The 15337-nt window shown below is 49.1% G+C and overlaps 2 protein-coding genes across 2 annotated transcripts; both read left to right on the top strand.

Moving 5' to 3' along the window:
- Positions 1-97: 97 nt before the first annotated feature.
- Positions 98-2147, top strand: LOC114037905 (serine/threonine-protein kinase 19-like; the record flags this gene model as incomplete). The annotated part of the gene is made up of 4 exons (XM_027854908.1): positions 98-288; positions 862-959; positions 1131-1278; positions 1762-2147. Coding segments are annotated over 4 exons (483 nt in total), but the record flags the coding sequence as incomplete, so codon positions are not given.
- A 538-nt stretch (positions 2148-2685) lies between these two features.
- Positions 2686-15328, top strand: LOC114037906 (complement C4-A-like; the record flags this gene model as incomplete). The annotated part of the gene is made up of 35 exons (XM_027854910.1): positions 2686-2834; positions 3030-3228; positions 3500-3701; positions 3873-3943; positions 4028-4116; positions 4374-4456; positions 4583-4679; positions 4848-4953; positions 5049-5175; positions 5443-5558; positions 5698-5877; positions 6038-6223; positions 6383-6568; positions 6758-6913; positions 7239-7365; positions 7757-7831; positions 7916-8110; positions 8212-8326; positions 8442-8512; positions 9092-9231; positions 9348-9545; positions 9875-9926; positions 10110-10199; positions 10432-10641; positions 10849-10924; positions 11078-11234; positions 11461-11598; positions 11697-11868; positions 12514-12749; positions 12827-12991; positions 13385-13444; positions 14065-14158; positions 14254-14437; positions 14692-14782; positions 15212-15328. Coding segments are annotated over exons 1-35 (4626 nt in total), but the record flags the coding sequence as incomplete, so codon positions are not given.
- Positions 15329-15337: the final 9 nt, after the last annotated feature.

The raw sequence follows: 15337 nt of genomic DNA, 5'->3' as shown, positions 1-15337 counted from the left end.
TGTGTGTGTGTGTGTGTGTGTGTGTGTGTGTGTGTGTGTGTGTGTGTGTATGTAGTGGGGGGAGAAGACACTATGAAAAGAAATGTAGGGGTATCAGTGGAAGGCCAAATTGGAGTTTGGTTGCCCTTTTCCTCTTGTTCTCCTTCAGGCCCTGGAATCTTGCATGGGTCGGCCATTTGAAGGGACAGTGCAGAGGTTTCTGGCCGTGGTGCTTCCAGCCTGTGGAGACCTCAGCTTTCAGCAGGATCAGATGATCCAAACCTTTGGCTTTAGGGACTGTGAGATCACGTGAGACTTGGGGCAACATAAACCTAGACAACTGTCAACTACATCTATGGTCCTAGTCTAATCTTTCCCTTACTCTTTTTAACTCTGTCTCAACAACATTTTTTGCCTGGCAGTGATGCTTTCTCCCCCATCCTTGCTAATGGAATCATCTGGACTATCTGGGAGGGTTGAGAGATGTATATGTCTCATGAGAGTATAGGATTTCTACAAGTTGAATTTCATCACTTAAAAAAACCCCAAAGAAACATCAAGTTTTTGTAACAGTGACCCACTCTTATCCCTACCCTTATATTACCATACTGATGCTGGAACAGTACAAGGTTGGTTTTCCTTTTTTCCTTACAACATAATGGAGGAGATCAGCTTTTGTTCTTCTTGAAAGAGGAGTTAAATAGTCAATGAAAAGGTGTGCTGTTCATATCACCCCATGAAACTGATGGTTTTTTTTTATTTCTCCCCCTGCAAAGGGACCCAGGCAGCTGCCATTCTCTCCTTCCTTCAGGTAGGAATTAAGGGGCAGTGGAGGATGATTCCTAGAGGTCACATTGTCCCTTCCCTTCTCTTCCACCCTAGGCAGCTGGTAAATGCTGGAGTCCTCACAGTTCGAGATGCTGGGAGCTGGTGGCTGTCAGTGCCAGGAGCTGGGAGATTTGTAAAATATTTTGTTAAAGGTTCTGATTTCTCATTCCGTTCTCTAATTATTCCAAAAGCATAAATCAGAGTTATCCCTCCCTACTCCTGCCCCAACCAAGGATACTTAGGAGAGGGACCATCCCCCAGGACTAAGGCCCAGTGATCACATCCATTGTCTTGTCTCATCTGCTCTGATCTCTTCCTTCTAGGGCGACAGGCAGTACTTGGGATGGTTCGAAAGTCCAAGTATCGGGAGCTGTCCCTTTCTGAGCTCTTAGGCAGACGAGCTCCTCTGTCTGTGAGGCTTGGCCTTCCCTATCATGTACATGATTTAATTGGAGGGCAGCTGCTTGACATGTAAGTATATAGCTTTACCTGTTCCTTTTCTTCCCTATTGTCAAGTGTTTCAACTAAATCATCTAAGACTAGAGCTTTTCCTCATCATGATGATCTGTAGGCATTGCTCTTTGATTGACTATCCCAGTTTTCTATAAACATGGAGACCCTTATATCTAGACCCTAGTTTTTCCTGTCTACCTTTCCCCTCACCCCTCCCACCCCCAGCTAGGTGGCATAATGGATAGAGCTGTGAGCTCTGGATTCAGGAAGACCTAAGTTCAAATCCTGTTTTGGACACTTACTAGCTGTTTGACCATGGGCAAGTCATTTAACCTCTATGTTCTTCGGTTTCCTCAACTGTAAAATGGGATAATAATAGCATGCATATTACAGGATGTTTTAAGGATGAAATGAGATAATATTTGTAAAGTGCTTAGTATAGTGCTGTTTACATAGTAGACACTATATAAATGCTTATTTTCTTTCCCCTTCCCCCTACAGTGTCCCCACCGCATCTGGGACTCTCCTTCGCCTGCCTGAGACATGAAGATTCGAGTTCTCTTTTCCCAATTCATCTGTTGGACTGGGGAATGAAGTAAAGTGTAGATATAACTTGCAGCCCACAAGACGTCTTGACTTAACACAAATGAAAGTGGCATCTACGGAGGGGTTACCCCTTGAAGTGTCTGAAGTTGAGACTACTGTTTGGTTTTCTAGGTGGATGGGACAGATGTGATCACTGCTGTGTACAGGTTTGGGGTTTGGACCGTGACTGCCCTTCCTTTGCCAAGGACAAAGATCGGAAACTATGTCAATGTTTTGCTTATTATCGCCTTTCACTAGGCATAATGTCATTTTGTTCTGGGGTTCTCTGTCCTTTTTTTTTTTTTGGTTGAAATTGCGAAATAAACAATATCTTTCTGTGATGTTTTCTTTAAGGCCTCATTTAAATGCAACATGTCTCTTTGGCGCTCAGTTGTAGGGATGGGTAAGGATAACTCTAGGTCTGGATGTCTCCCTCCATAACAGAATTCATATGGGACAAAGGTAAACAACGAAAAGGGTCTCCAGTAACAGTATGGGTATTACTGTGATTTCAGTGAAAACCTACTCAAGCCTTAGAATCTGTGGTCAGTCTTATACAAAATAACGTCCAAGTGTCACTAGGGTTATATGGGAATGAAGGTTGTGGAGAGGAGACTCTCTGCATACCCTTACTTCACCTGTATAAATATCAGGATTGGGGAGACAACCACACTTAAGAGAGACCATCCTGTTTCAGAAAGACCTATGTTAAAGGGATCCAAGATTTCCTCACAGGGGCCTAGGTTTCCAGTACTTTCAGTACTGGGCTTTGGGCCAGTTGCATTTCTTGATTGTCACGTGTTTTCCCAGCTAAACCAGAGCAGGGGTGGAGCAAAGTCCAAAGTTACCTCTCCTAGACCCCAGGATAGCCAGAAGGGAGTAAATGGACAGCTGGGATTGACCATCCCTGCAGTCCTCTCAACCATGAAGCTCTTATGGATGCTGCTTTGGGTTTCAAGCCTCTTCACTTTGACTGTACAGGAAGCCAGGTCTTGGGAAAAACTATCTGTGTCCCTGAGGGTTATGGAGACTGGGGATGGGAGACCTAACAGCTATGGAACAGAAACACCTGCATGTCTTGGGAAGTGGGGTCTTGGTTGAAGGCTAGGGGGATGGGTCAGTGGCTTGGGTGAGGGAAGAAGGGAGCTCTATACCTGTAAGTCCTAACCCCCACTTTCCCTTAGGCTGCTGATCTTTTCACCCTCTGTGGTTCGCTTGGGTGTACCACTTTCGGTGGGACTGCAACTCCAGGGAGCTTCGAAGGGGCAGAAAGTCAAGGGTGTTATCTTCCTGAGAAATCCATCAGGGCCCTCAGTGCATTGCTCTGAGGATGTGCCCTTTACCCTGGACTCTGACCATGACTATCAGCTACTTAGCCTCCCGGTAATTGTACCTCCAACTCCCTACCCCCATCAGCCTACCCCTAGTTGTTCCTACTGTCTTTTTGTGCCTGCCATCTAGTTGCTGTCTCCACTCTGTTTTTGTTTACATGTCATTTACCTCCTTGCCTCTGATTCTGAACCTACATCTGTTTTTCTGGTCTTGGTCCCTCCCCTGGTCTTTGTGCATCTCATTCTTACTTGATCTTTCCATATCTCTTTCTCTCTCTGGCTCTTCACTCTCTGCCTCTGACACTATCCCCATCTGCCCTCAGGTCCCACTGGTCCATGTACAGCGCTGTGGTCTCAGTAAGCTTCATTTTTCCCGTCATGTGCAACTTCTGGCCAAAACATCATGGCTGAAATCAACTCTGTCTCGACAAACAGACACTCAGGGTGTTAATCTGTTATTTTCTTCACGTCGGGGTCACCTTTTTCTACAGACGGACCAGCCCATTTACAACCCTGGCCAACGTGGTGAGGAGTCCATAGCTTCAATTCCTTCTTATCCAACAACACAAATTTGTTGCATAGGCATACCATGTACTTTTTTTGTAAAGGGAAAGGATGAGAAAGAGGAAAGAAAAAAATAGAGCTTATGAAATCTCCTCCTTTGGCCCACTGACACCTCTCTATCATTTCCTCTAGTCCGATTCCGAGTCTTTGCTCTGGATCAGAACATGAGACCATCCACGGATACCCTGACTATTACTGTTCAGGTGAGTCCCTGGCCTCACCAGCTGTGACCCCTGATTCCTAACCTTCTGCCTCTAGGTTTGTTCACTGAGTCCCTCTTCTCCTAGAACTCTCATGGCCTTCAAGTACGGAAGAATGAGGTGTTTTCTAAAAGATCCATTTTCCAAGATGATTTTGTGATCCCTGACATCTCAGAGTGAGCTCTTTCTTGAATCCATCCCACTCTGGAATACCCTTGTGTATCTCCCTTAAATACCTTCTCACTTTCTACCCCTTTTCCCAGTCACCTCACTCCAGACCCCAGGGATTCTGCCTGCTGCATAGTCCACTCTTACCTTTACAGCCTCCCAGATTGTTTCCCAAATTCCCCCATCGTATATAAGAACAACACTCTTTTTCCACTACGCTCTTCTCTACCCGCTTAGGCTGAGCCACCTCTATATTTCTTCTCAGGCCTGGAACATGGAGGATCTCAGCTCGATTTTCTGACAGCTTAGATTCCAACAGCAGTACTGAGTTTGAGGTGAAGAAATACGGTAAGAGCTGGAGACTAGGGAGATAGTGTCCTAAGGAGAGAAAAGGTTGGGGTTGGATACTGGATCCCAAAGAGAAGGGATGTTTTCATTACTGTTTGACATCTCTTCTCCTCTACTCTCACTTAGTTCTCCCCAACTTTGAGGTGAAGATCATACCTGAAGAGCCCTATGTGCTGGTAGCTCCTGGTGTTGATGTGAATATCCGATTGAATGTCCAGGCCAAGTAATCCTTTCCCTTATTTCTATCTCTGCGTACTGTTCCCAATAACCTTTGTATCTCTCCTCATATCCTCTTCACCCTTCCTTAGGACTCTTCCTTTTGCCCTATTTCCCCCTACCCCCACTGTGGCCTCTTCTGCCGGGGTTCCTTCCAAATATCCCTTGTCTCTAGGTATGTATATGGGAAGTCAGTGCAGGGAGTAGCTTATATTCGATTTGGAGTCTTGGATGAGAGTGGTGAGAAGAAATTCCTTCGAGGGCTGGAAAAACAGTCCAAGGTAGGGCTTAGAGGTCATGGAAGGGAGGGTGATGGAGTAATAGGTGGGATTTTCACCACAGTTGTATGTTCTATCTTTTGTTCTCTCCTCCTCAGTTGTCAGATGGCCGCTGTGGCATTACCGTCTCAGGAACAGAGATCCAGAAGTCATTGAACATCCCTGGGATGGACAATCTTCAGGGGCTTCGCTTCTATGTAGCAGCTGCTGTCATTGAATCCCCTGGTGGGTGACCCTAGACCTCTGACTCTTTACCTCTCCACTCTGATCACTGCTTTGGACATCCACCCATAGTCTCCTTTCCTCCCCCCAACCTTCCCCTCTGAGCACCTACACAGGTACCGAGATGGAGGTCACAGACTTCCTTCTAGAGAGGGAAGCCTGAGGAGACAATGATCCCTATGTCTTTCTGTCTCCATCGCTTTCCCCTATTGCTTTGTCTCTGCTTTTTTGTCCCCGACTTCTTATATCTATCTATTTCCATGGACCCAGGGGGAGAGCTAGAGGAAGCTGAACTTACCTCCTTACGCTTTGTCTCATCTCCATTTTTGGTGGACCTCAGCAGCACCCAGCGGTATTTTGTACCAGGAACGCCTTTCCTGCTACAGGTCATTCCTGGGGCTGTTAAAAAAGAGGATAGGGAGGGAGAGTACAAGAGAGATTGGGAGAGGCAGTACAGATAAAGGGAATGGCACAGCGTTTTTTCTCTATTTCTTCTTCTCTGACTTCTCTTTTACTCATCCTCAGGCCTTGGTTCAGGATGTCTCTGGCTCTTCAGCCCCTGGGATCCCCATCAAAATTTCCACCAAATTTATCACCTCAGGAGTTGGTTCTAATATCCAGGTTCTTAACTTCAACACAAATGAGAAGGGTCAGCTCAGCACCCTCATCAATGTCCCCCAAGCCACCCAAGAGTTGCAGTTTACGGTGAGATGGGAACCAGACACCCTAGGAAAAAAGTGGGGACAGGAGAAGGGGGAGCCAAGAGCTGGGTGCTTGTGTCACTCAGGAACAAGGCAGAGATCTGGGAGTTGAAAGACCAGATTGCTAAGTCCTTCTGACCTTTCCCTTTATTGCCTCCTCCTAGGTATCTGCAGGATCCCCCTTCCCAGCAGAGGCCACCCTTACTGCCCATTCTCCACCTTCTGGAGGCTCTGGGCTCTTGTCCATGGAGCGACTGGATTCCAGGCCTCCCCATGTGGGACAGACATTCACTCTAAACCTCCGTGCTGTGGGAGTTGATGGAGCTACTTTCTCCCATTACTACTACATGGTGAGGATAGGCCAGTAAACGCAGTATTGTTGGAGCAAAGATCAGGGCAGAGGTGGACAGTCCTTCCCTGGAGGTGGAGACAGAGTGAGGAAAACAGGAGGTTAAAGAGGAAGCTCCTTTCAGATCCTTCTGTCTTGCCAACCACTATGGCACCCCCAGGTCCTGTCGCGTGGGGAGATCATATCCATGCATCGAGTGGCAAAGGGGTCTGTGACCTCCATCTCGGTACCTGTGACCGCCCAGCTCGTGCCTTCTTTCCGCCTCGTCGCCTTCTATTACCACAATGGTCTGCCAGTCGCCAACTCTTTGAAAGTGGATGTCCAGGCGGGGGATTGTGAGGGGAAGGTAACCGGGGGAGGGGAGGAAAGATGAAGGAGAAAAGATGTGATGAGACAGAGGTGGAGAGAGGGAGGGAGGGAAGAGGAGTGGACTCAAGTTCAAAGAAAACTCCGAAGATGTGAAAAATAGGAAGTAACTTCTTCCTCCCAATAATGTTGCCCTGCTTTTTTTTTTTTTTTTCTTTTCTATCCCTAGCTGGAACTGAAAGTGGATGGGGCAGAACTTCGACCTGGGAACCAGCTGAGGTTAAATTTATACACAGATTCCTTGGCCACTGTAGCCCTGGGGGCTGTGGATACTGCGGTGTATGCAGCAGGTGGCCAGAGGCACAGCCCTCTCCATATGAATAAGGTCCCCAGAGGCTCCACTTCCTCTTCCTTTTGCTATTTTCCCCCAACTCCTTGGCCACTCTGTCCCTCCCTCCAGCTTCCCCAAACTTCTCTCCTTTCAGGAGTCCTATTTCAATTCCCTTGCAGACTTCACCCTTTCCCGTAGCCCTATCCCCCCATACTCAATGCCCTTTCTCTCACAGCAATCCTCCTCTTTCTGCTCCCCCTATCCCCCCTCTCACCAAATCCTCTACTTCTCCCTTTCCCTCAGTCTGTTCACTCTTTTCCCTATTGTCTACTCTTCAGTGCCCATCTCCCAAAGCAGCTCTTGCATTTCTTCACTTCAGGTCTTCACTGCCATGAACAGCTATGACCTGGGCTGTGGCCCTGGGGGCGGGATCAGTGCTCTCCAGGTTTTTGAGTCGGCTGGTTTGATGTTTTCCGATGGACACAAATGGACCCAGTCCAGGAGCAGTAAGAACAGAGTTTGGAGGTGGGGGGAGTTAAAGTGAGAGGATGGAGAGAGAATAGGGAGGGAGAATGGAAGGGTTAGGAATAGGAAGGTGAGATAGTGTGAAATAGCAGTGGTCTGGGAGTTAGGAGACCCGCCGTTAACTAGCTGTGTGACTGTGGCTTTCCTTTCCCTGTGCTTCACTTTCCTTATCTGTAAAACTAAACTAGGGATGGATTATCTTTAAGGCCCTATTCAAGGTTTGATACTCTCGGGGCAAGGAGAAAGAATGGGAAGGAGAAAGGGGAGGGGCAGGTAGGGAAAGGATGGAAACAGTTTTCTACGAAGAAAGGAAGGACAGGACATGAGATTTGTGTGACTAGGCCTCCATCCTTTCATCATCTGCTACTGTAGGTCTGAGATGCCCCAAGGAGAAGAAAAGCCGGAAAAGAAGAGATGTGGATTTCCAGAAGGCGATTCTTCAGAAGAGTGAGTGATGAGACTAGTGCCAGAACCTCAGCTGTATCTGGTGGTGGGGGGCCATTCCTAGTGACCCTCTTCCACTGCCCACAGTGAGTCAATACGTTGGCCAAGCCAAGCGCTGCTGCAAGGATGGGATGACACCGTTGCCGATGCGCCGGTCCTGCAAAGAGCGAGTGGCTAGAGTATCAGAACCCACCTGCCACGAGGCCTTCCTGTCCTGCTGCCAGTTTGCTGAGGAGCTTCGTAAAAAGACACGCATCAGGGGCAGCATGGGACTTGCCAGAGGTAACAGTGATGAGCAATGGTTATGACCTGGGTCTCTAAGGTCAAGGGTAGGTGGGAATGCTGGTGGTGCCCAGGGCCCTGATCCTTCTCACTCATCTCAGCCCAGGACATGTGGGAAGAGGAAGAGGAACTGCTTGTTGAAGATGATATCCTCGTCCGGAGCTATTTCCCTGAGAACTGGCTCTGGACCCTGTGCACAGTAGACAAAGTTAAAAAGTAAGGAGGCCAAGGAGACATTCCAGATGCCACCCCCAAAACTGCCACACTCCTTGGGGACCCCAGCATCCAGCTCCCAGGTTTGATAGACGTTCTTTTTGCTCCTCCAACACAGGGTGTCTGAGCTTGTCCCTGATTCCCTGACCACGTGGGAGATCCACGCTGTGAGCCTTTCCCAGACAAAAGGTGACAACAATACCACTGCATGGCCTTTCCTCTTTGCCCTCTCCCCTCTTAATGTCATCTTAACAGGGAGTCTCCTGTCCCTTAGGGTATCCTAGTTAGCTTGTGGTTTCCCAAGGAGTAGCTTCCAGGAAGGGAGGGGAAATTCTGCTCATTGGTCTTGAAGCCCTGAGGCTACCCTGGAGAGTGAGCAGAGTCAAGGCCTCAGGGGCCTCCTGGGCACCTCAGTTAGTTGTGGTGGGATGGCTTATGTCCCTTTCTGTGCTTTTCCCAGCCTCTCCTGTGCTGTACCCTACCTCAAAACTATTCGTTTTCTCTTTCCTTCTTAGTTTTTTTTTTTTTTTTTTGGTGAGGCAATTGGGGTTAAGTGACTTGCTTAGAGTCACATAGCTAGTAAGTGTTATGTGTCTGAGACCAAATTTGAACTTAGGTCCTCCTGACTCCAGGGCCAGTGCTCTATCCACTGTGCCACCTACCTGCCCCCCCTTCTTAGTTTTCTACTCCCCTAAATGCCCCATGAGTGTATCATGCCTCCCCATTCCTCTGCTCTCACTGATCTCTATGACTCTATCCCTCCACCAGGTCTTTGTGTGGCTCAGCCTGTCCAGGTTAGAGTTTTCCAAGAATTCCACTTACATCTTCGCCTTCCCCGCTCTGTCCGAAGATTTGAGCAGATAGAGCTTCGACCTGTCATCTATAACTATTGGAATAAGAACTTGTCTGTGAGATTACATGGGGAGTGGGAGAAGCAAGTGGGGAACTGAGAGGAGAGGGCTACTTGATCCCCGTGATTCTCTTCATTCCTCCCTCCTGTCTCTACCTCCCCCTCACCTCCCAGGTGAATGTCCAGGTGTCCCCTGTAGAAGGGCTCTGCCTTGCCGGTGGTGGTGGCAGAGTGCTAAAGCTGGAGGTGCCTGCTACCTCAGCACGGCCTGTCTCCTTTCCCGTGGTGCCCACGGCTGCTGCTGATGTGTCTCTGAAGGTCCTGGCCCAGGGCCCTTTTGGAGATGCTGTGTCCAAGGTCCTGCACATCGAGGTGAGAGATGAGACCCTGGACCCATCCTCCAACCTTACCTACCTAACAAATTCCTTCCTCAAACACATTCCTAAGTCCCCAAAAGTGAGACCCCAGTTCCCTTTCTCATGGGACCAGTCCTGAAAATCTTCTGCCTGGCCCTCCTGCCTACTCCTAAATCCTAGGCCAGCAGCTCCTCTCCCTCTTTGCTGCATGCCACCCCACCCCACAAAAGTCTCTGCAGCCCAAACCCTAGAAACAAGGGTTGAGAGTAGTCTGAGACAGAGATGGCTCAGGCCTTGTCTCCTTGGCTTTTGAGTGATCACTTTTGCTTTCCCTTAACCTGACAGAGAGAAGGAGCAGTCCAGATAAAGGAGTATACCTACAAGCTGAACCCCCTAGGTGAGTGATCCCCCAGACTCTTACTCCCTAGGGTTCATGCCTCATTTCTTGGTCCCTACTAATGTCTGTCTCACCTCAGAGTATTTGAGGAGTAAGATTTGAGGGAGAGTATTTAAGAATCTCCAGGGATGGGGGAGTATGATATGCCCTTTCCTGGATCCTTGACTTCCTACTTTTCTTTAGACTTCCGTGGCCGGAGCTTCGATATTCCTGGGGAGAATCCATCCAATGCCATCCCCGATGGAGACTTCAGTAGCATTGTTCGTGTTACAGGTAGTCAGTTCTGCTGACTCCAGATCCCCAGGTTGCCTGACCCCTAATTTTCCTCCAGTAACTTCTAATCCATCTTATTCCCCCAATTGCCTTACTCTGACCCCTATTGATGCTCCCCTTTTCCTATCCTATGGCCTCTGAATCCCACAGTAATCTCATGACCCTTCTGCACTTCCAGTCTTTCATCTTGAAGACTTCAGTCATGGATTCTTTTCTCTTTTGTCCTGTGTAGCCTCTGAGCCCATGGAAACCCTGGGCTCTGGGGGGGCCCTCTCACCAGGAGGGCTGGGGTCTTTGCTGAGGGTGCCCCGGGGTTGTGCAGAGCAAACCATGGTCTACCTGTCCCCCACACTTGCTGCTTCCCGATATCTGGACAAGACAGAGCAATGGGGGAAGCTGCCTCCTGAGATGAAGGACCATGCAGCAGATCTCATCCAGAAAGGTGTGAAGTAAAAATAGGGGGATGGAAAAGACATGGGTGAAGGTGAGGGTCAGGGGATTTGAGAAAGCACAAGATAAGAAGAGAAAGTGGGAAGAACCTGGGACAGTTGGAGAAAAGTAGAGAACCAAAAAACATTGTTGGGGGGTTGGAGGGTGGAAAGAGACAGGATGTGGAATGGAAACCAGCAGCTCTTTTCTGTCCCCCAAGGCTATGCCCGTATCCTGCAGTTCAGGAAAACAGATGGCTCCTATGGGGCTTGGTTGCACCGGGATAGCAGCACTTGGTGAGATGGACCCCTAGGGAAAGAGCAATGATGAGAGGGTGGGAAGAGATTTGGGCAGGACAACAGGGTTTCCCAGTGAGGGGGGACTGGGAATGGTAGTATGAGAACCAAAAGCTGGGGGGCTGCACTGACTCCTACCTCTCCTTCTCTCAGGCTCACAGCCTTTGTCCTAAAAGTGCTCAGCATAGCCCAGGAGCAGGTGGGTGGCTCTGTGGAAGGGCTAAGGGAGACAGTCCAGTGGCTTCTGACAAAGCAGCTTGGCGATGGCTCTTTTCAAGACCCCTGTCCAGTTATCCACAGGGATATGCAGGTGCTGGGGTCAGGGGTGAGGTGGAGAAAAGGGGAGGAGGGGGCTTGGTCCCTGGGTGAGGGTGGGAGAGAGCTAAGAAGTGTCAAGTCTGCTGGAGGGCAAGGTCATGGAAGGCTCTTCCCCTGCCCCCAGTGGTGATATCTTATTTCTCTCTCTCTCTCTCTCTCTTTCTCTCTCTCTCTTTCTCTCCCTCTCTCTATCTTATACCTTTGTTCTATTCTTCCAGGGTGGCCTGGTGGGACCAGATGAGTCTGTGGCCCTAACCGCCTTTGTGGTTGTGGCCCTCCAGCATAGCTTGACTGCCTTCCAGACTTCTGAGGATGATCCCAACAAGGAGAGAATCAAGGAGCAGCTGCAGAAAGTGGTAGATGCAACATTCATCTTCCCTGCTCCCAAACTCTTCCCTGAAAATCCTATATCCCTCAGGGAGCCAGAAATTCAAAGAGCCCTTTTCCCCCCTAGAAAGCCTCCATCTCACGTGCAGACTCATTCCTGGTGGGAAAGGTAACTGCTGGGCTCCTGGGATCTCATGCAGCTGCCATCACAGCCTATGCCCTGACCCTGACTAAGGCCCCCAAAGATGACCAGAATCTTGCCCATAACAATATTATGGCCATGGCCCAAGGAGAAGGAGGTAAGTGCCCAAGGACCCAGTCATGACCCTGGGAGCTAATAGATGAGTCTGGACTCTTGTGTTGGAAGGAAATAAGCACCTACTGTGTGCCAGGCACAGTGCTAAGTGCTTTATAAATATCATCTCATTTGGTCCTCACAACAACCCTTTGAGATGGGTCCTAGTATTCCCATCTTACAGATGAGGAAACTGAAGCAGATAGAGGTTAAGTGGCTTGCTCAGGGTTGTACTAGTAAGTGTGTGAGGCTAAACTTGAACTCAGATCTTCCTGACTCCAGGCCCAGTGCTCTATCCATTGTACCACCTAGCTGCCTAGAAAACTGAGTCCAGTGTGAAAAGATTTAAAGGTCTGTGGCAGGAACAGTCCGGGCTGGGGAGGAGTCAACAACTTGTAGGGCAGGATGAAAGAATTCCTGAGGACCAAACTTCAGAAATAACAAAGGAAGGGACCAGACTTTGGGCCTCAGAAGAAATTTAGGAGAATAGCAGGCCACTCTTGGGATAAAATAATAATAGCCAAAAAACTGAGGAGAATTTGAAGATAAGTAGGCATAAGCATTGTGACTGTATTTCTGACCCTGTGACTATTTCTGTCTCTATCTCTCTTTTCTGCCTCTCTGCTTTTATCTTGCCTGCACCTCACAGATGAACTATACTGGGGTCCAGTTGATGGGTCTCAAAATAATGCTGTCTCACCAACTCCCAGTGCTGGCGGCAGCCCCTCGATTCCCACTCCACTGGCCCCAGCCCTGTGGGTGGAAACAACTGCTTATGTATTGCTCCATCTCCTGTTGCGAGAGGGGAAGGCTGAGTTGGCTGATCAGGCTGCAGACTGGCTAACCCACCAGGCGAGCTTCCAAGGGGGATTCCGAAGTACCCAGGTAAGGTAGGGGAGGGAGGCAGGGTGGAAGGAGATCTCCCTAAGTTCTAGGCTGGAGAATAATGTGAAGTTTTCCAGGACACAGTAGTTGCCCTGGATGCCCTGGCGGAGTACTGGATTGCCAGTCATACGACCGCAGAGACCACGCTCAATGTGACCCTGAGTACTCAGGGTCGCCAAGGAACTAAGGACCACGTCATCCAGTTAAACAACCGTCAAACGGGGCTAGAGGACAATCTGCAGGTGACAAGCCCTTGGATTGGTAGCTGAGGCTGTTGGGGACTGGGGTGGGGGTGCTTTGTAGCCCTCAGAAGTGAGCCTAGAGTTACTGCCTCCTACCTGTGCCCCACCCAGCCTTAGCTGCCGACATCCTGTCTCCTCCCCACTTGTTCAGCCTCAGATCTGAGAGGGTTTAGCTGCTGCTAGGGAGTGTGGGTGGGGAGAGGGGCACTTATATAGCTCCTATTCTCTTCTCCCTCTCCCCCATTTTCTAGACGTCCCTGTTTTCCTTTCCTCCTATCATCTCCCTGTCTCTTAGCTAATTTCTCTGCCACAGAAGAGGGAATGAGTTGGGGAGTGGGCAGACAGCTTTTTTTTTCTCCTTTGACATGTTTTTCTCTTCCTACTGTCCAAAAGTTCCCCTTGGGCAGCAAGATCACCGTCAAGGTGGGAGGAAATGGCAAAGGGACCTTAAAGGTGAGAATTGGAAAGGCTCCTGGTACCACAAGAGGTGGGAGAAGAGGCCTGGGCAGGAGGTGGCAGGTGGGCCAGAGAGATGAGCTGTGTTTAGGAGAGTCAGAGTTAAGACTTACTGTTGGCTTTGTATTCCCTGCACTTAGCACAGTGCCTGGCACATTTTAAGTGCTTAGTAAATACCTGTTGATACTGACTGCCTGGAAGGCAGGGAGGGAATTCCTGTTTATTCAGGAAGGGAAAGGACATCAGAGACCTCTCAGCCCAGGGCAAACACTTCATCTTAGAGCTGACATCATGTAGTCTAACCAGCTGTATCATGGAGAAGACCTATGGTGTGGGCTGAGTGGGAGAAACTGGTAGGTGTGGATCTAAATAAGATAAGGAATAGGGGCAGCTAGGTGGCGCAGTGAATAGAGCTCTGGCCTTGGAGTCAGGAGGACCTAGTTCAAATCCAGCTTCAGACACTTAACACTTACTAGCTGTGTGACCTTGAGCAAGTCACTTAACCCCAATCGCCTCACCCCCCCCAAAAAAAGATAAAAAATAGGGACAGAATGATCTGGATTTCCCCCTCTCCACCCCAAATAAAATCAAAACCAAATCCCTTCTTCCACCCCAAGATTCTACGTAAGTTCAACATCCTGGAAGAGAAAAATACCACTTGTAAGGACTTCAAGCTGGAAGTGACAGTCATAGGCTCTGTCCAATATTCAGGTGAATGCAGGGTAAGAGGGGGGGTCTGTGTGTTTGGGTCCCTGAGGGAAGTGGGGGCCACTGGATCCCTTCTCATGCCCATGTTTCAATGCTAGCGGCATCAAATGATGACTATGAATACTATGAGGAGGAACCCCAACTTGGAGATGACCCAAGTCCCTTGGCGTCCCCTGTGACACCCCTGCAACTATTTGAGGGGCGTCGGAACCGCCGGAAGAGGGAAGTGCCCAAGGCAGGAGATGAGAAGGAGGAGAGGGTGCATTATGAAGTGTGCATCTGGTGAGTGCCTGTAGGCTGGAGTGAGGGCAGGTACCTGAGGGAGGTAAGAGCTTGGAGGTGGGTGGGGAGTGAAGCCAGGGACTGGATGATCAGATGCTACATCCCAGGATGGTAAACAGGAGGGCAGGCAGAGTCTGGATGGAAGGGGGTTGTTATGGCAGGGGTTGAGCCTTGGGGTCAGGGTTGGATAGTGGGGAGGAGAGTACTTGAGGGTCAGTAGAAGCTGGAGTCACCCAAAGTATCTCCCCCCAAAGGCGAAGTGATGGGGTCAGATTCCCTGGAATGGCTATTGTAGATATCACTTTGCTGAGTGGATTCCATGCCCTGCAGTCTGATCTAGAAAAGGTATGATCATCCTTCTTCCTCCCAGTTGGGTCACAATTATCTTGTTATCTCTGGAATCATAGGTTCTGGGTTCAAATCCTATTTCTGACATTTACCTATGGGACCTTGACCTATTCATTTAATTTCCTTGTGCTTCATCTATAAAATGAGAGGATTGAACTAAGATGGTCCCTGAGAAGCCTTTCAGCTCTCGATCTATGTCCATACCTTCTGTGACCTTCCAGTTGTGTTCAGGAACCCAAGAGTTTAGGCTCTCTCCTCTCTGCCCAGACTCAACTATTTCAGCTCCTACAATTAGTCAGTTATTCATGTCTAGGTGAGGCAGTCGTGCTAGGTACTGTCCTTGTTCCCCTTTTCTCCTTCAGTGGCTCTGGTCCTTTCAGTGGCAAGCTCTGTGGTGTTTCCTTGACCTCAGTTTTTTCTCCCTAGTTGACCTCGCTCTCAGATCGTTATGTGAGTCACTTCGAGACCCAGGGACCCCATGTCCTGCTATACTTCGATTCGGTGAGTGTGTGTGTGTGTGTGTGTGTGTGTGTGTCCACGGGGGGAGGATTG

This window comes from Vombatus ursinus, unplaced genomic scaffold (genome assembly GCF_900497805.2).
Source record: "Vombatus ursinus unplaced genomic scaffold, bare-nosed wombat genome assembly UNPS02010731.1, whole genome shotgun sequence".
NCBI lineage: Eukaryota > Metazoa > Chordata > Mammalia > Diprotodontia > Vombatidae > Vombatus > Vombatus ursinus.
Note: the sequence above shows the minus strand (reverse complement) of the source record. Positions and strands in the feature narration are given on the sequence as shown.